The sequence below is a fragment of the Gracilinanus agilis genome, chromosome 4 (assembly GCF_016433145.1).
Source record: "Gracilinanus agilis isolate LMUSP501 chromosome 4, AgileGrace, whole genome shotgun sequence".
Taxonomy (NCBI): domain Eukaryota; kingdom Metazoa; phylum Chordata; class Mammalia; order Didelphimorphia; family Didelphidae; genus Gracilinanus; species Gracilinanus agilis.
This window is the reverse complement of record NC_058133.1, coordinates 70,194,687-70,218,722: the sequence shown is the minus strand read 5'-3', so window position 1 is coordinate 70,218,722 and position 24,036 is coordinate 70,194,687. Positions and strand designations below refer to the sequence as shown.

The 24,036-nt window shown below is 35.4% G+C and overlaps 1 protein-coding gene across 1 annotated transcript in view; it reads left to right on the top strand.

The window, feature by feature from the left end:
* Positions 1-24,036, top strand: part of COP1 (COP1 E3 ubiquitin ligase) — a 317,833-nt gene that overhangs the window by 219,449 nt on the left and 74,348 nt on the right. The window contains exon 15 of the mRNA XM_044674889.1: positions 17,185-17,302. Within this exon, the coding sequence (XP_044530824.1) occupies positions 17,185-17,302 (118 nt within the window). The remainder of the gene's footprint in view (positions 1-17,184; positions 17,303-24,036) is intronic.

Below are 24,036 nucleotides of genomic sequence, written 5' to 3'. Positions count from 1 at the left end.
AGGGGAACACATTTTCACCAACATGGCTCTAGGACATCCAGAATCCTTACAGAATAACAATTCAATGAACTAGCAACAATTCACTCGGTTTCCCCAAACAATCTCACTCAGCTCCCCACTCTCATTCTACATACATTAACTAATTCTCAGGCTTGTAACAGAATTTAGCCCTATTCATGCTTTCCTCTTTCCCTGCAACAGTATTGGAAAACTAAAAGTTGAAGCTTATTTAGACTGGGCTAATAGCATAGTAGAACTCTGCTGCAACAGAGCTCAGTCAAAGAATTGAGGAACAGGGGAAACTAGAGCAAGGATATGCATGCTTGACTGTGTGGCGATCCTCTAAACCTAACAGGAAGAGCTCAGCATCCAGTTGTGAGTAGCTCTGATATTCCAGAAGTAACTTGAGGGAAAAACTCAGGCCACTTAATTATGAATTGTTCTGTGTGGTAGAGACTGAGCTGAATTTGAGGTCTAGCCCCCAGGGAAATTATAGTACCTAGAATTCTGTGAGTGGTATGGAGCCAAAAAAAAAAAAAAGAGTAAAACTTAAATGAAGACCTTTAGCATAAACAGATAAACCAGGGAAAATATTGATAACAAAAGGGAAGATGGCCTCCATAGCAGGTAAAATATCTAGCCATTTATAAAAAAGTATTGCTAGTTAAAGGAACATCAACATCTCATGAGGCAGAGGACCCTTTGGATTCCAAGAGAGACTAGAACTGCAGACTAATTGTGAGAGCAGAAAACATGACTGGCAGAAGTAACTGGCAGAACAGAAAATTTCAAATAAAAAGTGGCAATTTTCATCAGAGAAAATACAGGATTAGTATGGAAATGCAAATAAACATAAGTGAAGTATATCTATAAGAAGAGAAGCAAATAAAAATTATACTAAAAGAAATCATGCTCTCTAGTATAAGCAAAGCATATTGATCTTGAAGACAGGGTATATAGATAAAATTTAAGGGTAATACTTCTCTCAGCTGAGCTCAACAGGTCTGAACACAGAAAACAAAATTTTAATCAAAAGGATCTACAGATCACCTTTGTGAGAAAAACCTTATTCTGCAAACAAAAAATTAAAAAAATCTCATTGTTAAGCTGGAGATTTCATTACTCCTCTTAATTTTTGATAATTCTAACTGAAATATAAGCAGAAACAGGGATGGAGCCAAGATGGTGGCTTAGTAACAGTGAAAGCTAAAATTGCTCTGACAATCCTTCCAAACTAATTTTTAAAAAGCATGTCAGAATGACAGGAATCAAAAACCATTAAGAAGATAGAGTAAATGTGCTCTTCTGCTGAAGACAACTTAAAAGGTAGGCAGAGAGGGTTGATTTTTCATGGAATAAGAGGGGAACCAGAAGCAAAACTGTACATAGAGGAATGCTGGCTGATTAATCCTACATTTGCTGCACAAGGCTCTAAGCTGAGCATAGGCCAACTTTGGCATCCTGGGACCCTGAATACACTGACAACAAAGCACCCCAAAATCCAGAACTACCCGTTGAAGTTCCATGCCTTGGCACCACCCTGCAGTGAGGTCTAGAATTCCATAGCATTTAGCTCTTTCATGTCTACATTGGGTTGAAAACCAAGCCCTAGGGAAAAATAGCTCACTGTACAGAGCTCTGCTATCAGTAGATGTGACAGAATCAGCAGCTTTCATAATTCCCACTCCACAGGCAAAAAAAAAAAAGTGAGAAAAAGAACAAACAGAAAAAAACAACAACAACAAAACCACCTACCCATAGAAAATTTCTATGGAAATAAAAGAACAAAGCACAGAGTCAGTAAGTGTTCATGGAAAGGCAAATTAAAAATTAATTGGAAACTAAATGATATAATTCATAAAACTGGGTGGGTCAAAGAACAAATAAAACAATCTTTTCTTTGTTCTTTTTGAAGAGAATGACAATGAGGAGACATTAAAATTTTTGGGATATAGCCAAAGCATTACTCAGAGGAAAATATATATACCTGAATGCTTATATCAACAAAATAGAAAAAAATCAGATCAATCAATTGGGTGTACAACTTAAAAAACTAGAAAAAGAACAAATTTAAAATCTATTAAAGACTAAATTGGGAATCCTAAAACTCAAAGGAGAAATTAATAAAATTGAAAGTAAATGAACTATTGATCTAATAAATAAGACTAGGAGTTGGTTCTATGTAAAATAGAGTATTGGTTAATTTGATTTTTAAAAAGAAATAGAGAATCAAATTACCTGTATCAAAAATGAAAAGGGTGATTTCACCTGTAATGAAGAGGAAATTAAAGCAATCAGGAGCCATTTTGTCCAATTATATGACAATAAATCGAGTAATATAGGTGAAATGGAGTATTTACAAAAAATTTACAAAATATTTTCCAATGAGTGATTAGCAAAAGAGGAAATAGAATACTTAAGTAATCTCAGAAAAAGAAATTGAACAAGCCATCAACTGAGTAAGAAAGCACAATGTAGTAAAAGCCCCGTGTTTAGACCAAGAAGACTGAGGTTCAAATTCTAGAGCTTCTACTTGCTACCTAGAAGACTTTGAATAAGATTTCCTACTTTTAAAAGGATTTCAATTTCTCATCTATAAAATAAGAGGATGTAAATAAATGATTAGTATTCTAAATCCTATGAGAGTTGTTCTGAATTAAAATTTTTTCCTCTTTTTATCCATATAATCATATGCTCTGTGGAAAGAGAATAGATTAGACTTAAGGGAATTGTATACTTCTTGGCTTGTATACTACTTCCTATCTATATCAACTTCTCTGGGTCTCAATTTCCTAAACTGTTAAATTAGGAAATTGGACTAGATAATCTTTCTAGTTCTAAATCCTGTGGTCCATTATATTAACCACCACCATGTGATTTCTGTTAGTTTTACCTTTCCTCTCATTTCCCTCCATGAACTGACTCCAGTGTTCCTCTGTATGAGCAGCTATCCTTTCTGATTCTACTATAATACCTTTTGTAGGATTTACATTATACCTATAGCCCATTCCTTAATTTTTACCCATTGAAATTACTCATTCATTCGTAGCTTTAGGGGGCCATTTCTTCCATGAAATTGTGTCTTGGTAAAGGGGTAGTGTGGCTTGGTAAAAATAGGTGTTGGAATGAGGAAGAGCTGAGCTTAATATCTCATCAGTGAACTCCCTAGGGCCAGATGGATTCACAAATTAATTCTATCAAACATTTAAAGAGTAATTAATCCCAATACTATACAAACTATTTGGCAAAAAAGCAAGGAAGGAGTCCTATCAAATTATTTTTATGACACAAATATGGTGTTGATATCTAAGCCAAGAAGACCAAAAACAGAGAAAGAAAATTACAGATTAATTTCCTTAACATTGTTGCAAATATCTTAAGTAAAATGCTAGCAAAGAGACTACAGCAATATATCACAAGGATTATTCACTATGGCCTGCTGGGATTCATACCAAGAATTCAAGGCCATTTTAATATTAGGAAAACTATTAGCATAGTTGACCATATCAACAATCATACTAATGGGAAAGATACAAAACCTTTTCAATTTTACTATAATCAAAATGTTCATTTTACAGTTTAAATATCCTCTATCTCTTGTTTGGTCATAAATTCTTCCCTTCTCCTTAGATCTAACAGATGAACTATTCTTTGTTTCTCCAATTTTCTTATAATATCACTCTTTATGTTAAAATCATGTACCCATTTTGACCTTATTTTGATGTAGGTTGTAATATTTATCTAAACCTAATTTTTGCCACACTGTTAATCAATTTGCCCAGCAATATTTGTCAGATAGTGAGTTCTTATCCCAAAAGCTGGTATCTTTGGGTTTATCAAACAGTAGGTCACTGAGATCATTTATCCCTAATCTATTCCATTGATCTACACTTCTATTTTTTAGCCAGTACCAAATTGTTTTGATGATTACCACTTTATACCAGAGTTTAAGACCTGGTACTATTAGGCCACCATTCTTCACATATGTATTTCTCAGTACCTTGTGAGACTTTTATAAAAATTTACCATGAATTAGGGTATAGACAAATTACAAATAATTAGAAAAGACAGAAATAATAAGCACAGATGTTATAGATTATAATACAATAAAAATAATCAAGGATCACAGAAAACAAATCCACATTGAAGTTTAACAGAGAAATCCTAAATATTGTGTTGATCAATGAAAAAAAATCACAGAAACAGTAATTACATGAAACAAAAACATAATAATGAAACATCTCAAAATTTCTGAGATACAGCTGAAAGAAGTCCTGAAGGGAAAAAATTGTATTCCTATAAGTATGTAATGACTGGATTTAAGAAGAGAAGATTAATCTTTCTAATATATACTTTTAAAATTTGAAAGCCAATTTTTAAAGCCAATGACTATCAAGAGGAAAGGAAAATAGAAAAATAGTTTTTTACTTTATGCTTTCTTCACTGAAGGGGAAACCATCAAACCAGCTGTCTGAGATGTTAATAAAATATTCTATTGGCCTGCTTACTGAGTTGAAACATAATATAAACAATAATCAGTTATGTACAAATGCAGATAATATGTTTTTTTTAAAGGGATCATATTTTTTCCTTGAAATTAGTGATATAAGTAATGGTTATCTTCACTATGCTTCAGTAATCACACTTAAAGCATTGACTGTTTTAAAGCAGCACTAATTTATGCCCAAGATTTTGAATGGATATTCCAATTTATATACTATTGCCATCTGGGTTATATTTATACACAAAAATTTCAATAATATTCTCTGTGCTTTCTTTAGCAGCCTAGGTATAGTTGATAGTATTTTTTCCATATATATCTTCACTTTTATCTTTAATATTTTGTCTATAGAAATATAGATTTCATTTATAAGAAATTTAGACTATTTCCTATAGATTGACTCAATAAACCTTTCTCTCTTATTTCTTCCTCTCATTTTCTTTTTAAACCCTTACCTTCCACCTTAGAATCAATATTATGTATTAGTTCCAAGGCAGAAAAGCAGTAAGGGCTAGGCAATGAGGATTAAGTGATTTGCTCAGCGTCATGCATCTAGGAAGTGTCTGAGGCCAAATTTGAACCCAGGACCTCCCATCTCTGGGCCTGGTTCTCAATCCACTGAGCTACCCAGCTGCCCCTCTTTTTCTCATTTTGATACCAAGTATCTTGTTCTCCGCAAGACTCCTTTGCCAAAATAACTTTGATATGCAACACTTAGCAGAAAAGTACCTTCTAATATTTTTTACCTCTAACTTGTAAGTGGAAGAGATAGACTTAAGTATTTATAAGCATTTACTAAGTGCAAAATACTCTACTAAGTCCTGGCAATGCAAATACAAGCCAAAAGGATGACAGTGTTTGCCTCCAAGGAGCTTACATGGGGGCAAGACAACCCATGAAAGCAGAGGCAGAGATTGGTGAAGGGTGCAAGGTAGAGAGTCATAGACTGAGTTAGGTTAGAGAAGAGAATCAATACTGTGCATATCCTTATCAAATGAAGGTCCTGGGTAGGAAATAATTAGAGGGGAAGCCATAAGCATAGCGATATTATCAGACTAGAAAGCCTGCTGTGGCAAAAATTGTGGTCATTTTAGTCATGTCTGATTCTTCATGTCCTGTTTTGAGGTTTTCTTGGCAAATATGCTGGAGTAGTTTGACATTTCTTTCTCTAGCTCACTTCACAAATGAGGAAACTGAGACAGACAGGGTTAAGCCTCTTGCATAGGATGTCAGAATTTGATTTGAACTTTGAGGGATGAATCTTCCTGACTCAAGGCCTGGCACTCTATCCACTGTGTCCACCTAGTTACCTTGAGAAGTAGTATTGGAAGTAATAGACTTGTACAAGTTTGAAGTGTATATTCAGTCTGTTTAAAAAAGGTCACCATGCATTTATTTAATTACTGATTTTTCTATTAAAACACTCCAAAGGCTTGTTAATAGAATTGCCATGAACGCATATTATATTTTAAAATTATGAGTAGTGTGAAAATATGTGTACCTATTCATTATTTGTTTTTTTGTGGTTAAATTTCAGAATTAAAAATTTCTAAGTTTAACTTTTTACAACCCTTACCTTGCATCTTAGAATAAATGCTGTGTATTGATTCCAAGGCAGAAGAGTGAGTGGTAAGGGCTAAGCAATATGAGTTAAGTGACTTGTCTTATGGTCACACAGATGGGAAATGTCTGAGGTTAGATTTAAACCTAGGACCTCCTGTCTCTAGATCTAGTTTTCAGTCTTCTGAGCCAAATAGCTGTTCCCTCTAAATTTCATTTTAAACAAAGAAAAGAAATCAATTTTGACTTGTAATATTTTTACAGAAAGTTCTGAAATATTTGAAAGCACTTTTAAAAGATTCATTCCTACAATTCATTTGTCTTGGAAAAGGATTCACTGATAGTTTAGCTATCATTTAATTTCACTTTGCATGAGTTCATACTAGTCTTCCCAGGATTTTTTTTTCTACTGAAATCATCCCCCTTTATCATTTCTTAGAGCACAGTAGTATTTGATCACAATTGTTTAGCCTTTGTGCAATTCATGGGCATCCCCTCAGTTTCCAATTCTTTGACAGCACAAAAAGAACTGCTAATTTTTTATATGTTGAAGTCATTGGTATTTGTTTTTTTTAGCTCTGCTTACTTTTACACTGAAGAAATTCATGTAAATCTTTCCATTCTTCTCTACATTCAACACATTTATTATTACCATACAATAAAATTCCATTTTATGTAGTATAGTTTATCTATTTGTCAGTTGATTGACATCAGTTTTGTTTTGAATCATTTTCTTACATGTCCTGGTTATGAGATTTTTATCATGGAAGCTTGCTTCAAGGATTTTTTTTCCTGTTACATATTCTCCTAATTTAATTCTGTTGTTTTCATGTGTGTAAAAAATTTTAAATTTTGTATAATGAAAATCATCAGTTTTCTGCAATCTTTTCTTTCCTGTTTTGGTCATCATTCCTTGGAGAGAATCATATTTACATAAGAAAATATTCATAACATAGAAATTTAAAGAAACATCTATATACTTTCAGAATTACAATAGGTTCTTACATATCTTTAGATATTCTGCTATTTATCACATAAATGTCTTTTGGGGAATGTGTTGACTAAATTCAGTAGTATATGTTCCATATGTTCTACCCATTTACCAGTTAAAATTTTTACATGATCATTCATAGTCTTTATTCAGAGAGACAAGAGAGATTTTATTACACTTATATCTCAACCAGAATAACTTTTATCATTAGCTTTTTCTAGTATTCATTTTTCTTACATTTTATATTATTGACAAGAGACAAAAAATAATATATTTTCTATTTACCTTTCAGAAGATATTGGATAAAGATGTATTTTTGTTTGTGGCAAATGGAATTAAGTGACTTGCCCAGGGTCACACAGCTAGAATGTGTCTGAAGCCAGATTTTAACCCACGTCTTCCAAACTCCAAGTCTGGCACTGTATCTACTTTGTTACCTATCTAGTCCCAGATAATGCTTTTAGAAAAAATGAAAAGAGGAAAATGGAAGAAAATCATCCCAATGCACAGAATAGTGCATTAAGAGAAAATAAAACACAGGTAGCTAAAAGGGTCCATTCATAAAGATATTATCTTACTTATGAATAAACTTGGATCTAGAAATGTTATATGACTTAATCCTTGACCTGAGGCATGCTCTAGCTCAACTAGCAAATCTAAGTCTTGGGTAGCTTCAAACAACTAATAAATCCACAATATAAATAAAATATGCCAAAATTCATTAGGTTATACCTTTTTAGGTTATACTTTCATGAGAATCCTTTCTATATCCATTTCTTTGTTTTCCCCAGACTGGAAATTTCTTTATTTAATTTGTTCTTTCATCTCAATTTTAGAACCATACTTTTTCTTTTAACATAAATCTCTTGCATTTATAAATGTGGGAGGCCAATAAGAGAAACAGAGTCTCAAGTAGATGAAAATCTGAGACTCCTTTTTTTGACCCCTTTTATGATCCATACATTTTCTTATTGAAAAACATTATAGCTTCTAGGAAAATTTTAAGATCTTAGTAAACCAGCACTTAATGAGTTAACAGCCTTTTTTCACTCATCAGAATAAAGCTGCAGCTGTGGGTATATCTCTCTAACTGCTCCAGGCATCCCAAGGTCACAGAGTGGCAAGCTCAGGCAAAATAACTTTTAGATAAAGTGAGGCTCATTTTTAACCTTGAGCCTTTTTCTCATCCGGCATTATTATCTTCATAAGAAAATTCTTTGTAAAACTATAACTTTATTCTGCTTTGATATGACATAATTTGTGTTTCTCCGCAAAAGCGAAGTTTCAGGGGGGTCCTTTTGTGTGAAATGAGTCTTGAAGTATATATAATAAACTCCATGCTACAAGAGAGAACTGGAAGAAGCAGCTATGAGCTAACAGAAAGAACTCCTATGTCCCATTACTTCCTTATCAACTAAGCTGTCTTTATCAGATTATCTGGAGATGATAGAAAGATCTTGAGATATACAGTTCCTCAATTTCCCCTTAAAATTTAAACAAACTTTATATTATCTAAGAAACCTAATATAGAAAAAATATTCTGCTTTCCAAAGAAGATTTTGTGGAAAAACAAATATCCTTAACATGGAATGCTATGCATGTTTCTCTTGCATCTGTTTAGAATCACACATTTTTGTTGTTTTATAATTATTTTTCTTATTTCTAGTATGTTATATATTTACTAAAATTCAGTCTATTTATACCAGTAATGGTGAACCTTTTGGAACTTTTTAGGGATCTCATGCCATGCCCCACCTACCCCCTAGACTGCCTGCTCATACCCTGGCCCACATTCCGTGCCCCACCACCTGGCTACGTGCAGTGCCTTACCTACCCCTGCATTTGGGGATGGGGCCAGGCTGTAAGCTGGGCAAGCCAGGGCTAAGTTCCACCTGGAGAAAGGCTCATGAGCTGGCCTAGCCATGGGCCTGCGTGTGTCCACAGAGAGGTCTCTGCGTGCCGTCTTTGGCACACATGCCATTGGTTAGTCATCACAGGTTTATACAATTCCATACTGTAGTATTCACTTTAGCTTTTACCAAATATTTTTAATCTTTTCAATAACAAAGATTATTTTTTCAGTCATTTAGAATTGTTAATGGATTTTGGGCCATTGTTTTTTAGGAAGTCAGAGGAAAGGTAAAATGTAGCAGAGAAGGGAAAAGTCAAATTAATTTAAAATTTTACATTACCCATAAAAGAAGAGCTTCCATTTTTGTTCTTTTTTAAAATCTTTTCCTTCTATATTAGAATATGTACTATGTATTGGTTCCTGTTTAGAAGAGTAGTTAAGTGATTTTCCCAGGGTGACACAGCTTGGAAGTGTCTGAGGTCATATTTGAACTCAGGCTCTCCCAATCCCAGATCTAGTATGCTGTCCACTATGCCACCTAATTGCCCCTCTATTTTCAAAGTTAACTTTTTAAAATCCATCTCTAGGTTCCCATTTACCTTGAACAAATTAACAGAGTTTGTTGCTTTTTTCTGTAATAGCTGGTATTTCCAAAATTAATGTGATTAAGAATTGATAGCAAAAGGAAACTGAGGGTAGGTTACTGACTTCCGGTTAAGATGGCAGCAGAGTAAGGAGCAGCTGCTCGATCTCTCCTAACCGAAGCATACAGGGCTCCTCAAGGGGACATAAAAACTAATCCAGAGGAATGAAGGAACCCCACAACAGGGCACAGCATTGAAGGTACACAGAATCGGGGCATTTCCACGCTATAAAGGGGTGAAACAGATCTCACTAAAACGCGAGAGGAAGAAGCCCATCCACCCCACCCCCCACACACACACACACCATGCACAGCGCCAAGGCTAACGCACAAGAGTGAAAACAGGATTGGGGCAACCAGTAAATCACTAGCAGCCCCAGGGCTTGTACCTGAGAGCTGCAAGACGTGGGACCCCAAGTGGCTGAGGGGCTCGCATGGACTTTCCCCAGCATCTGCGCGTGTGAAGACATTGCCCTAGGCGTGGACAAAGTTCTCCAGCTCACAGACTTTCCCGAGCGTCTGTGCGGGTGAAGGCAATGCCCTAGGTGCGGACAAAGATCTCCAGCCCAGGCTTGGAACTCGAGAGGGGACCGGGTGCAGATAGGAGAGAGGCTGTGGCAGCAGCCCCTGAGACTGCTGAAGGAGCCTTGGGCAGAGGGGCAGACCGGGGACTACAAGGAGGCTTGACCCCGAGGACAAGGAAACCGGAACCTTTGGGAGCTTAGAAAGCACAGGCAGACCCTGAGTGTGAAGACAAAGCTGAAAAGGGGCGGGGCTAACAATGGCAAGCCGAGAACCCCAGAAGAAGAAAAAGATTATCAAGAAAAACTCTGGAACACTCCACAACTTTTACACAGAGAAAATTCAGACAACAGAGGAGGACAAACAAGTATCCAAACCTTCCCAAAATAATGAAAACTGGTCACAAGCTATTGAAGAGTTCAAAAATGAGATGTTGAGGAAGATGGAAGAGATCTGGCAAGAAAATAACAGCTTAAAAGGCAGAATTTCACAATTGGAAAGTGAGGCAAGTCAACTGAAGACCAGAAATGACCAGATTGAAAACGAAACCCAAAAGATTATGAGCGAAAACCAGTCCCTAAAGGCTAGAATTGAGCAATTAGAAGCCAGTGATCTCTCAAGACAACAAGAACAAATAAAACAAAGTCAAAAGACTGATAAAATAGAAGGAAACATGAAATATCTCAATGAGAAAGTGACAGACCAAGAAAACCGGTCTAGAAGAGACAATTTGAGAATCATTGGTCTTCCAGAAAAAGCAGAAATTAATAGAAACTTGGACTCCATACTTAAAGAAATTATTCAGCAAAATTGCCCTGAAGTCCTACAACAAGAGGCCAATATAGACATTGAAAGGATCCATAGATCACCTTCAACACTCGACCCAGAAAAGTCAACACCTAGGAACATTATAGCCAAATTCAAGAGCTTTCAAGTAAAAGAAAAAATCTTACAAGAAGCCAGAAAGAGAGAATTCAAATATCAAGGAGCACCAATCAGGATCACAGGATCTGGCAGCCTCCACGCTAAAAGACCGCAAGACTTGGAATACGATATTCAGAAAGGCAAGAGAGCTGGGCCTTCAGCCATGGATCAACTACCCATTGAAACTGACTATATATTTCCAGGGGAAAATAATGGGCATTCAACAAAATTGAAGATTTCCAAGTTTTTGCACAAAAGAGACCAGGACTAAATGGAAAGATTAATACCCAACCACAAAAATCAAGAGAAACATGAAAAGGTAAATAAGAAAAAGGGAAAAGAAAGAAAACTCATAATTTTTTAAATTTGACTCTTTAAGGGCTAAAATAAGATCTAATTATCTGTATTACTATGTGGAGAAATGCTATGTATAATTATCTGTAGTGAACTCTATTCACTGTTATAATATTCACTATTATAGCAATCAGAAGAATAATGCATAGGGAGAGGACAGGATGCTAAATGGTCTAAGATGACATGGGGGGTGGGAAAGAGTTAGGGGAATAGTAGGGGACACCAAGAAAAATCTGAGTAAATAAGAAAAATAGGATATTCTATTACACACAAAGAGGGCATAGGAAGGGGAGGGGATAAATACTATTATAAGAAGGAGAGGAAGAGAGCATTAAGAGGTAATAATCAAACCTTACTCTCAGTGTAATCAACCCAGAGAGGGAAGAGTAGCTTTATTATCCATTGGGATAAAAAACTCTATCTAACCCTACTGAGAAAGTCAGAAGGGATAAACCAAAGGGAGCAGGGGAGTGGGGAGGTCAAAAAAGGGAGGGAAGAAGAAGGGGGAGGGAATTCATTAGGCCTTTAAAAAACAAAAAGAAGGGAATAACAAGGGAGGGGGCAGAAAGGGAAGTCAATCAAGGGAGGGGATAAGGGATACTGGCTCAAAGCAAACCACTATTTTAAAAGAAAATAGTGTAAGAAGAAGGGGTGGGTCTAGGGAAGGATACAAAAATGTCAGTGAATGCACAACTGATAATTGTAACTCTGAATGTGAATGGGATGAACTCGCTCATAAAACGGAAGCAAATACCAGAGTGGATCAGAAACCAAAATCCTACCATATGTTGTCTACAAGAAACACATATGAGGCGGGTAGACATACACAAGTTTAAGGTTAAGGGCTTGAGCAAAATCTTTTGGGCATCAAGTGAGAAAAAGAAGGCAGGAGTGGCTATTATGATCTCTGACAAAGCCAAAGTAAAAATAGATATGATTAAAAAAGACAGTGAAGGTCATTACATCCTGATTAAAGGCAGTATAAACAATGAGGAAATAGCACTGCTCATTATATAGCACCAAGTGGTATAGCATCCAAATTCCTAAAGGAGAAACTGGCAGAGCTCAAGAAGGAAATAGATAGTAAAACCATAGTGTGGGAGATCTAAATATTCCTCTTTCAGATCTAGATAAATCAAACCAAAAAATAAATAAGAAAGAGGTAAGAGAGGTGAATGAAGTCCTAGAAAAATTAGATTTAATTGATATGTGGAGAAAAATTAAATAATTGATATGTGGACAAAAAAGAATACACCTTCTTTTCAGCTGCACATGGTACATTCACAAAGATTGACCATGTTATAGGGCATAGAATTATTGCAAACAAATGCAAAAGAGCAGAAATAATAAATGTAACCTTCTCAGATCATAATGCAATAAAAATAATAATTAGTAAGGGAACCTGGACAGGCAAACCAAAAACCAATTGGAAATTAAACAATATGATTCTCCAAAACCAATTTGTCAAAGAAGAAATCATAGAAACAATCAACAATTTCATTGAAGAGAATGACGATGATGAGACATCCTACCAAACTCTGTGGGATGCAGCCAAGGCAGTACTCAGTGGGAAATTTATATCCTTGAATGCATATATTAACGAATTAAGGAGGGCAGAGATTAATGAATTGGGTATGCAACTCAAAAAATTAGAAAGTGAGCAAATTAAAAATCCCCAGATGAAAACTAAATTAGAAATATTAAAATCAAGGGAGAAATTAATAAAATTTAAAGTAAAAGAACTATTGAATTAATAAATAAGACTAGAAGCTGGTATTTTGAAAAAACAGATAAAATAGACAAAGTACTGGTCAATCTAATAAGAAAAAGGAAAGAAGAAAACCAAATTGACAGATGAAAAGGGAGACCTCACCTCTAATGAAGGGGAAATTAAGGCAATCATTAAGAACTATTTTGCCCAATTATATGGCAACAAATATAACAATTTAGGAGATATGGATGAATATTTAGAAAAATATAAATTGCCTAGATTAACAGCAGAAGAAATAGAATACCTAAATAATCCCATATCAGAAAAAGAAATTGAACAAGCCATCAAAGAACTCCCTAAGAAAAAATCACCAGGACCTGATGGATTCACAAGTGAATTCTGTGAGACATTCAAAGAGCAACTAATCCCAATACTATACAAATTATTTGATATGATAAGCAAAGAAGGAGTCCTACCAAATTCCTTTTATGACACAAATATGGTACTGATCCCAAAGCCAGGAAGACCAAAAACAGAGAAAGAAAACTACAGACCAATCTCCCTAATGAACATAGATGCAAAAATCTTAAATAGAATACTAGCAAAGAGACTCCAACAAGTAATTAAGAAGATCAACCACCATGATCAGGTGGGATTTATACCAGGAATGCAAGGATGGTTCAACATTAGGAAAACCATCCACATAATTGACCATATCAACAGTCTAACAAACAAAAATCTCATTATTATCTCAATAGTTGCTGAAAAAGCCTTTGACAAAATACAGCATCCATTCCTATTGAAAACATTGAAAAGTATAGGAATAGAAGGACCCTTCCTAAAAATAATAAACAGTATATACCTAAAACCATCAACTAGCATTATATGCAATGGGGATAAATTAGAAGCTTTTCCAATGAGATCAGGAGTGAAACAAGGATGCCCATTATCACCTCTATTATTCAACATAGTACTAGAAACACTAGCAGTAGCAATTAGAGAAGAAAAAGAAATTGAAGGTATCAAAATAGGCAATGAGGAGACTAAGCTATCACTCTTTGCAGATGATATGATAGTATACTTAAAAAATCCTAGAGAATCAACTAAGAAGCTTGTAGAAATAACCAACAACTTCAGCAAAGTTGCAGGATACAAAATAAATGCACATAAATCATCAGCATTTCTATATATTTCCAACACATTAGAGCAGCAAGAGGTAGAAAAAGAAACACCATTTAAAATCACCCTAGACAATATAAAATACTTGGGAATCTATCTACCAAAGCAAACACAGCAGTTATACGAAAACAACTACAAAACACTTTCCAAACAAATAAAACTGGAGCTCAATAATTGGAAAGCCATTAATTGTTCATGGGTAGGACGAGCTAACATAATAAAAATGAATATTCTACCCAAATTAATTTACCTATTTAGTGCCATACCTATCAAATTACCAAAAAACTTCTTTACTGAATTAGGAAAAACTATAACAACTTTCATTTGGAATAACAAAAGATCAAGAATATCAAGGGAAATAATGAAAAAAAAATGTGAAGGAAGGGGGCCTAGCAGTACCAGATATTAAACTATACTATAAAGCAGCAGTCATCAAAACAATATGATACTGGCTAAGAGATAGAAGGCAGGATCAGTGGAATAGACTTGGGGTTAATGACATCAGCAAGACAGTGTATGATAAACCCAAAGAGCCCAACTTTTGGGACATGAATCCACTATTTGACAAAAACTGCTGGGAAATTTGGAAAACAATATGGGAGAGATTAGGTTTAAATCAACATCTCACACCTTACACCAAGATAAATTCAAAATGGGTTAATGACCTGAATATATAGAGGGAAACTATAAATATGTTAAGTGAACACAAAATAGTATATCTATCAGATCTCTGGGAAAGGAAAGATTTTAAAACCAAGCAAGAGTTAGAAAAAATTACAAAATGTAAATTAAATGGTTTTGATTATATTAAACTAAAAAGCTTTTGTACAAACAAAAACAACGTTGTCAAAATCAGAAGGGAAACAACAAATTGGGAAAAAATCTTTATAACGAAAAAGTCTTACAGGGGTCTAATTACTCAAATATACAAGGAGTTAAATCAATTGTATAAAAAATCAAGCCATTCCCCAATTGAAAAATGGGCAAGAGACATGAATAAGCAATTTTCAGGTAAAGAAATCAAAAGTATCAATAAGCACATGAGAAAGTGTTCTAAATCTCTAATAATTAGAGAAATGCAAATCAAAACAATTCTGAGGTATCACCTCACACCCAGCAGATTGGCTAAAATGAAAGAAGGGGAGATTAATGAATGCTGGAGGGGATGTGGCAAAATGGGGACATTAATGCATTGCTCATGGAGTTCTGAATTGATCCAACCATTCTGGCTGGCAATTTGGAGCTATCCTCAAAGGGCTATAAAAGATTGCCTGCCCTTTGATCCAGCCATAGCATTGTTGGGTTTGTACCCCAAAGAGATCATATCATAGATAAACAGACTTGTACGAAAATATTTATACCTGTGCTTTTTGTGGTGGCAAAAAACTGGAAAAGGAGGGTATGTCCTTCAGTTGGGGAATGGCTGAACAAACTGTGGTATATGCTGGTGATGGAATACTATTGTGCTCAAAGGAATAATGAACTGGAGGAATTCCATGTGAACTGGAAAGACCTCCAGGAACTGATGCAGAGTGAAAGGAGCAGAGCCAGAAGAACACTGTACACAGAGACTGATATACTATGGTAAAATCGAATGTAATGGACCTCTTTACTAGCAGCAATGCAATGACACAAGACAGCTCTGAGGGATTTATGGAAAAGAACGCTACCCACATTCAGAGGAAGGACTGCAGGAGAGGAAACATAGAAGATAAACAATTGCTTGAACGCATGGATTTGGGTGGACGTGATTGGGGATGTAGACTCAAAACGACCACACAATGCAGTTAACAACAATATGGAAATAGGCCCTGAACAAGGACACATGTTACAACCAGTGGAAATGTGCATCGGCCATGGGTGGGGGGGGAGGAGGTGAAGGGCAAAGTAGGGGCATGAAGCATGTAAACATGTTAAAAATGAATATTAAGGGGGCAGCTGGGTAGCTCAGTGGAGTGAGAGTCAGGCCTAGAGACAGGAGGTCCTAGGTTCAAACCCGGCCTCAGCCACTTCCCAGCTGTGTGACCCTGAGCAAGTCACTTGACCCCCATTGCCCACCCTTACCAATCTTCCACCTATGAGACAATACACCGAAGTACAAGGGTTAAAAAAAATGAATATTAATAAATGTTTAAAAAATCAAACTGGTAACATGCAAAAAAAAAAAAAAAAAAAAAAAGGAAACTGAGGCTTCCGCCTGTCTCAGTGGATAGAGAGCCAGGCCTAGAGATGGGTATTTGGGTTCAAATTTGCCTTAAATAATCCTAGCTGTGTGACTCCAGGCGCATACCTCTTTTACTCTTCTGCCTTGAAACTGACAATTAATATTGATTCTAAGAAAGAAGATGAACTTTTTTGTTTGTTTGTTTGTTTTAAGAAAAACCAAGTACATAATTAACCTTTCTGGATTGAAATGAAAGTTTTAGGAGTTTCTAATCCTGAATGAACATTAACATGTAGCTGCTGAAAAATTTAAGTTTTCTGGACATTATGATCATACTCATAGTTGTGGCATTATTGAAAATGAATGAAATAGTGTTTAGAAGGTATCTAGAAAGCACAATATCTTTAATTGAAATAGGTTTTTTTTTCATTTAAAATTCAATGATAGCATGAGTGGTATTAAAATCCATTTAAGAATTTTTTTAAGTAAGACAGTTTTCTCCCTTTATATTCTGTCAAATTGCAATAGAGTATCTTTCGAGGCATATTTAATTAAACATTATTTTCATACTTGTTATGATACTGCTTTTTTTTCAAATACTATTTCTTATGAATGGCACAAAAATAATAATCTAACTTTTTTTAAAGTCATTGCATTTTTCAAGTATTGTTTGCATAATTCATCACACTATTTGGCCATAAAAGATCAATACCATTTGGTAAAAGCTGCTTTGCTTCTGTTTTCTCTATTCACTGTATTTGTGTGTACCTTTTTTCCTTGTAGATCACTGTGTCCATTACTATGATCTTCGCAACACTAAACAGCCAATTATGGTGTTCAAAGGACATCGAAAAGCAGTTTCCTATGCAAAATTTGTGAGTGGGGAAGAAATTGTTTCTGCGTAAGTATTTCTGCTTTTCTTGGATTAAGTCCAAATAAATCTCCCATCAACTAGATATTTCCTTTTTTGTGAGTGTTTCTGAAGCATAACATTCTGAATCCTTCTCTTTTGAACAGGAAATTATTCTCATTTCTAGAATTGTAAAAGATGTATTCTACTTTCATTGAAAGAGTGGCCAGGCTCATTGGAGGGACAACATTCAGATAATTATACAGAAAGAAGACATTAAAACTGATGCTTATCTCAGAGGGAAGACATCATTTCTATGGTGGAATAGGAAGTCTTCTTTGCAGTTTAAGCTTCAAGGAAATATGGGGAGAGAAAAAGTAGAAATAGGGAGAGGATACCAGGAATGGAGCAATAGTTAATAAAAATGGATTATGGGGGGCAGCTGGGTAGCTCAGTGGATTGAGAACCAGGCCTAGAGACGGGATGTTCAAATCTGACCTCAAACACTTCCCAGCTGTGTGACCCTGGGCAAATCACTTGACCCCCATTGCCTACCCTTACCACTCTTCTGCCTTGGAGTCAATACTGAGTATTGACTCCAAGAGGGAAGGTAAGTGTTTAAAAAAAATAAAAATTTAAAAAAAAAATGGATTATGTCAGGAGGTGGAGGAACTTAGTCAATGAAAAGCAAGGAAGTCAGAGTTCACAGAAGAGTAAAATAAAAGATGATGAGAAAAAGTGCCAGGAATCTTGGTTATGAAGATTTTAAAAACTGAACAGAGGATTTTATATTTCATCCTGGAGGTCATAAGGATCCACTGAAGTTTATTGAGTGTAACAGTGAGATGATAAGAATTTTGCTTTCATAAGATCAGTTTGATAGCTGAGTGAAAGAAAGACTGGAGTGAGGAAAGACTTGTCAGGGACCACTGGGGACCACCTGGTTGGGGGTCCCCAGGGGTAAGAATGCAGATGGACTCAGGAGGGCTGATGGCAATCCAATGACACCAATGGCAACTTTATTGAGGGAGGTAATTATATTTATAGGAATCTGAGTTGCTATCCAAACATATCCACCTACATCGTTACAGGTAATATTTTCATAGTAACGGATAGCCAATCATAAAGAGTCTTGAGGAGAACAATGCATCCCTGTCAAGGTATTGATCCATGTGGAACAGTCTACATGGTGATTGGTGGATGAAAACACAAAACTGTCCTAGGTTCATTCCTAGGTCACTCAGGCTTATTCAGTATACTTAGGTCTATTCAATATATTATTATTCCTTTACCTAAGAATCCAATAACTTAGGGGCCTATCACTTGGCACATAGAGAACATACTACTATAATGATCCAAGAGTGAGGAGATAAGGTCCTGCACAAGGGTGAGGAGAGGAGGGAGTGTATTCAAGATATATTGCCAAGGTAGAAACAAAAAGGGCTTGGCAACATGAATTCAAACCAGTTCCCTTAAGACTAATCTATTCTCTTTCCATGAAGCATATGGTTATATGAATAAAAAGAGGAAACATTTTTAAACCTAGGTAACTCATAGAATTTAGAATAAGAAAAGGACCTTACTAATTAATCATTCATTTACATCCTCTTATTTTATAGATGAGAAAATTGAAACTTGAAACAGGAAATCTTATTCAAAGTTTTCTGTGTAGCAAGTAGAAGCTCTAGAATTTAAACCTCTATTTTCTTTGTCTAAACACAGGACTTCTACTACGTTGTGTTTTCTTATACAGTTGTGTGCTACTTGAATCATGAAATTGTTGAGGTCCAGCAGCTCTATTTGAACCCATTTTTTTATCCTGGCCTTAGATAGCAATTAATCTATCACAAGCAAACTGTCCATTCCAAAGAGTCCACATAGTTCAAAATCACCTGTTGAAAGAATACATACCCAATAATCCAGGATCTGGAAGGAGAACAGGAAGAATGATGTTTGCATAGATTGCTTCCTCTATGAGATGGAAAACACTTATCACACTTGCTCTCTTTTTAGTTTTTGATGAATCTTGGTAATATATTTCATATCATTCATTTCAAATTAAAATGAGGGCGTTGGATTAGATAATCATAAAGAACTCTTCTAGCGCTAACTCTGTCATTCTAGAAACTATTGACTTCTAAATTACCTTAAAAACATGACATATCACACCCCTTTTCCAGTCTCTTTACTTTCTGTTAGAATTCTTTGTCCTCATCATCCTCACTTTTCTTCATATGATCACTAGAGTCACTGTGTATATTCCATTCCGGTTCTACCTTATACTTCATAAAGGTCTTCCAGACCTCTCAATATTCCTTAGACTTGTCAAGTTTAATTTCATTACTGTATTCCCTCACACTACTTATAGTATCACAGATTTAGTTCCAAAAAGGGAACTTAGAGTCATCAAGTCCATTTCCCTCATTTTCAGACGATGAAACTGACACTCAGAAAAAGTAAGCTAAATAAGGTCACCTTGGCAGTAAGTATCAGAGCCAGGTTTCAAACACTGTTGTTCTTATAACAAATGCAGAACTCTTAAGATAGTTCTAATCTTTTGCAGTTATATAAAGTACTGCTATGAAAATCTTCCCTTTCATGTCTGTCATAGTATTATTTTTAATATTAATTCCTTTTAAAATTTTGAGTTCCAAAATATCCACCTCTTCTATCCCTCTCCAATCCACTGAGTAAACAAGTAATATTATATCAGTCATACATGTGAAATTATGCAAAACATATTAGCCAAAGGAAGCAAGGTAGGTAGCCCATTGGATAGAGAGCCAGGCCTAGAAAGGGGAGGTCCTGGTTTCAAATCTAACCTTGGGTACTTCCTAGCTATGTGACCCCAAGCAAGTCATTTAATCCCCATTGCCTATGACATACTTTGGAACCATACTTAGTATCAATTCTAAGACAAGATTTGGGTTTTAAAAAAGAACAAACATATTAGAAATGTTTCCAAAAAACCAATAAAAAACAAGAAACAAAGCAAAACAAGCATGCTTCAATCTGCACAATGAAAATCTTTATCAAATAGTTCACATATACGTAAGTATCTCTGTATTTGGCTATATATAGATGCATATTTTCAGGGGGTAGCCCCACCTTACCACCTTAGCTCACAGTTAAGTGGCACAATGAATAGAGAACCTGGAAAAACCAGAGCTCAAATCCTGCTTCAGATACTAGTAGTGTGACCCTGAGCAAGTAATGTAAGCTCCCTCAACTTCATTTTCCTCAGTAATGATAATGATAAGAAGGAGAAGAAGAATTTGGCATTTTTTAAATACCTACTATGTGTCAAGCACTGGGCTAAGCAATTTTACAAATTTTATCTCTTTATCTCACAACAACCCTAAGAGGTAACTGCTATTATTATCATTTTACAGTTGAGGAAACTGAGGGAGGGAGAGGTTAAGAGATAGGGTTATCTAACTAGTGAGTATCTGAGGCTGGATTTGAACTCAGGTCTTCCTGATTCCAGGCCCAGTTCTGTAGCTGCTTCACTATCTTGCTGCTTCATGCCTCTGTTAAAGGAGGATAATAATAATACCTACTTCCCTGGGTTTGTTATAAAAATCAAATGAGATGGCATATGCAAAATGCCTTGAAAACCTTGAATAGAAACTTGAAATTGTATGAAAGGTAACTATTGAATCCATTTTGGTGAGAAGTATTATAAATACAAATTAATTTGGAGGCTTATTACCAGATTTATAAACACTTAATTAGTAAAGACAGAGAATGATAGAAAAAAAAACGGTTTTTAGCCTTTCTAACTTTAGGTAAAGATCCAATTCTCTTGACTGGATGATACTCTTGAGAGAAATGGCAAAGTTATTAAAATAGCTTTAGAGGAAAAGAAAATGAGTTCTTTTTTGGACATAATGAGTTTGATATTTCTGTATAACATCAGATTAGAGAAGAAGTCTAGCAGAGAGGACGGTATGCAGCCCTGGAGCCCAGGAGATAGGTGAAGACTAGATACTCAGATTTGGGAGTCATCTGTGCATTGGCCCTGAGGAAGTCACTAAGAAATAACGTAAAGAGGAAAGAAAGGACTGATGATGGAACTCTGGAGAACAGCCACATAGAAGAGGACAGAATATGATTGGTGAAACTACAAAGAAGATCATGAGAAATTTTGACCTAACTTCCATGGTCAGGAAGATAGTATCAGTCAACAAGGAGTAAAAGAATTGGCATGTAGCAATAACAGCCGAATTGAGGCTGAAGATAACCATGAATTTTTAATCAACCTTTGTCAGCTTAGTTGTGTGAATGCAGCAGAATTCATCAGTAAACAAGAGTGGAGAAAGTGGACATTGGGAATAAGCCAAGATTGAGTCTGGAAGTATGTCAGTGATTGCTGGACAGTCGTGTAAAGGATTCAAAGGCTTGGTCAACTGCCTTCTCCTTTTCACTCACCTAATCTGTTTTTTGTAGGACTTCTAGTTATTATCTAGTTAACTTGGCTAACTTCTTTTTGACATAACTATAATTTCTCAACATACCTTCTAAAATATGACATGCAAAACTGGTACTCGAGAGGTGGTTAAACTGGGGTGGTATAAAGAGTGTACCTCTTTGTATTTTTTATTTTAGATATTATGTTTCTGTTAATAACCCAAGATCATATTAGTGTTTTTTTAAGAAACTATTGTCTCTACTTTTGCTCATGACACTCTTTAGGAAATACCTTCCTCTAAAACTTTGGGCATGATTTATCATGGTTTTGTTTTTTTTCCTGGTTACCCTCTTCTCTTTAGGTTTTTGTGACATTGTTCTCACCACTTCTACTTTTACCTATGTGTCTATTCCTTTTTAGTCTCCTCTGCTAATCTTCTTACAGGTCATGCCCACCAGCTATGGATGTTGCCTAAAGCTCTCTCCTCAACAGCCTCCTCTTCCTCTGTACCGAAAACAGGTTTCACATTAAGCATGAATACACCTGAAGGTGGTGTGCAAGTGGCAGGAATAGAAATAGGCAGCTCTGCTATTCAAATTCCAGAGCTAGTTGCTAGATCAAGGGAAGTCTGAAATAAAGACCTACAGGTTGTGGTGGACCTAAGCTAATGTGGTAGGCAAGGAGTAAGAACAGTAGTCAGAAGATCTATGGCTATAATTTTAGAGTTAGAGTCTTACTTTCAACCCCAAACTTGGTGTAAAGCCTGGCATTAAGTTACCAGAATAAGGCACTTAGACCTAGAAGGAAGCTGCTGTTATGTCTCTGGACTATCAAAGCCTACCAGCTCCCTTTAGCTTGCCTAGGGCTAGCAGCAGCTACAAGCTCCAGCCACAAGCAGTTATATTACAAGATTCATACATGAATCAGGAGATCAAAGGTCAGACTTCATCCTAAATCAGACAGCTTTGGTTACACTGAAACCTTGCAGGTCTGAAACTTGAGCCACTCCTAAGACTTGAACAATACAGCACTAAATACTGAGAGAAAGAGTCAAAGCAAAAGATAATACAAAACAGGACCAAGCAAGACCCAGATATGATGGCCTGACCCTAACCCAATTTAGGAAGTAAGACAGGAAGAATGAATAAACAAAAGCAGAATCCCATCTTAAAGGGCTATTATGTTACCATAATATGGTGACAGTGACAACCAGGACATAAACCCAGATAAAGAGAATGATACCAAAACATCTCCAAGCAAAGTCTTGAAGAAAAGTACAACTTAGTTTTAAAAGTTTGACTGAAATTCCTGGAAGAAATTAAGCAAAAGTTAAAAAAGGATTTTAATAAAATATGACACTACTAGAATTGGAAAAGAATTAGTTATAGCAGAAACACGTGGGAGGAGAATAAACAACTTGGCTCAGGAAGTACAAAAACTTACCCAAGCAATGTGCTCCTTGAAAATTAAAAACTGAAGTTAATGTCTCTGGAAGAAAATAAAAATAGTAAAATGAATCGTAATCTCTGTAAAAAATTCTTATGGATTTGTAAAAGGGGAATTGAAAACATATAACAGTATTGGGTGAAAATAAATATGATACTTAGTAGAAGGACACAATGGAACTTAGTAGAAGGACACAATGGAACAGGGAGAATGGTGAGAGGTGGGGGACTGAAAGAGTAGATTCAGGGAAGGGATTAATAATAAATACAACAAACTAAATTGGGGGTGGGGTGAGGGGGTTACAAGTAGGTATTTTAAAAAAGCGAAAAGGTAAAAACCTAAAATTGGCCTCTGGGTAAAGGAAAGAGACAAGATTGCAGAACTGGTTTGCATCAATATCTCTGCACTAGTGTCAAGTACATTTCTCTCTTCACTGAAAAGAGGAAAGAAAAAAAGTCAAATACACCAATCTGGCTAAAATACAAAGGAATATAGGTAACTGGGGAAATATTCATATACTCAAAAAAATCATTATATAAAATATAATTCTCTAATCAGAGCCTTGTTTCCAATATGTTAAGAATAAATTCAAATGTATAATATGTAGAGTTATTCTCTAATTGAGAAAATTGTCAAAGCACATGAATAGGTAGTTTTTCAAGGAAAAAAATCCAAACTAACCATAATATGTTAGTTTAATAATAATAATAATAATATAATATATAATAATATAATAATATTAAATTAATAATAATATAATAACAATTTCTCTAGATCACTAATAATTAAAGAAATAAAACAACTTTGAAGTTTCATTTAATACCCATGCCCATAAGATTGGCAGATTTTTTTAAAATTAACAAATATTGAGGAGTCTGTGGAAAAATAAGTACATTAATGCATTTTTGGAATTTGTGAATTGGTCCAC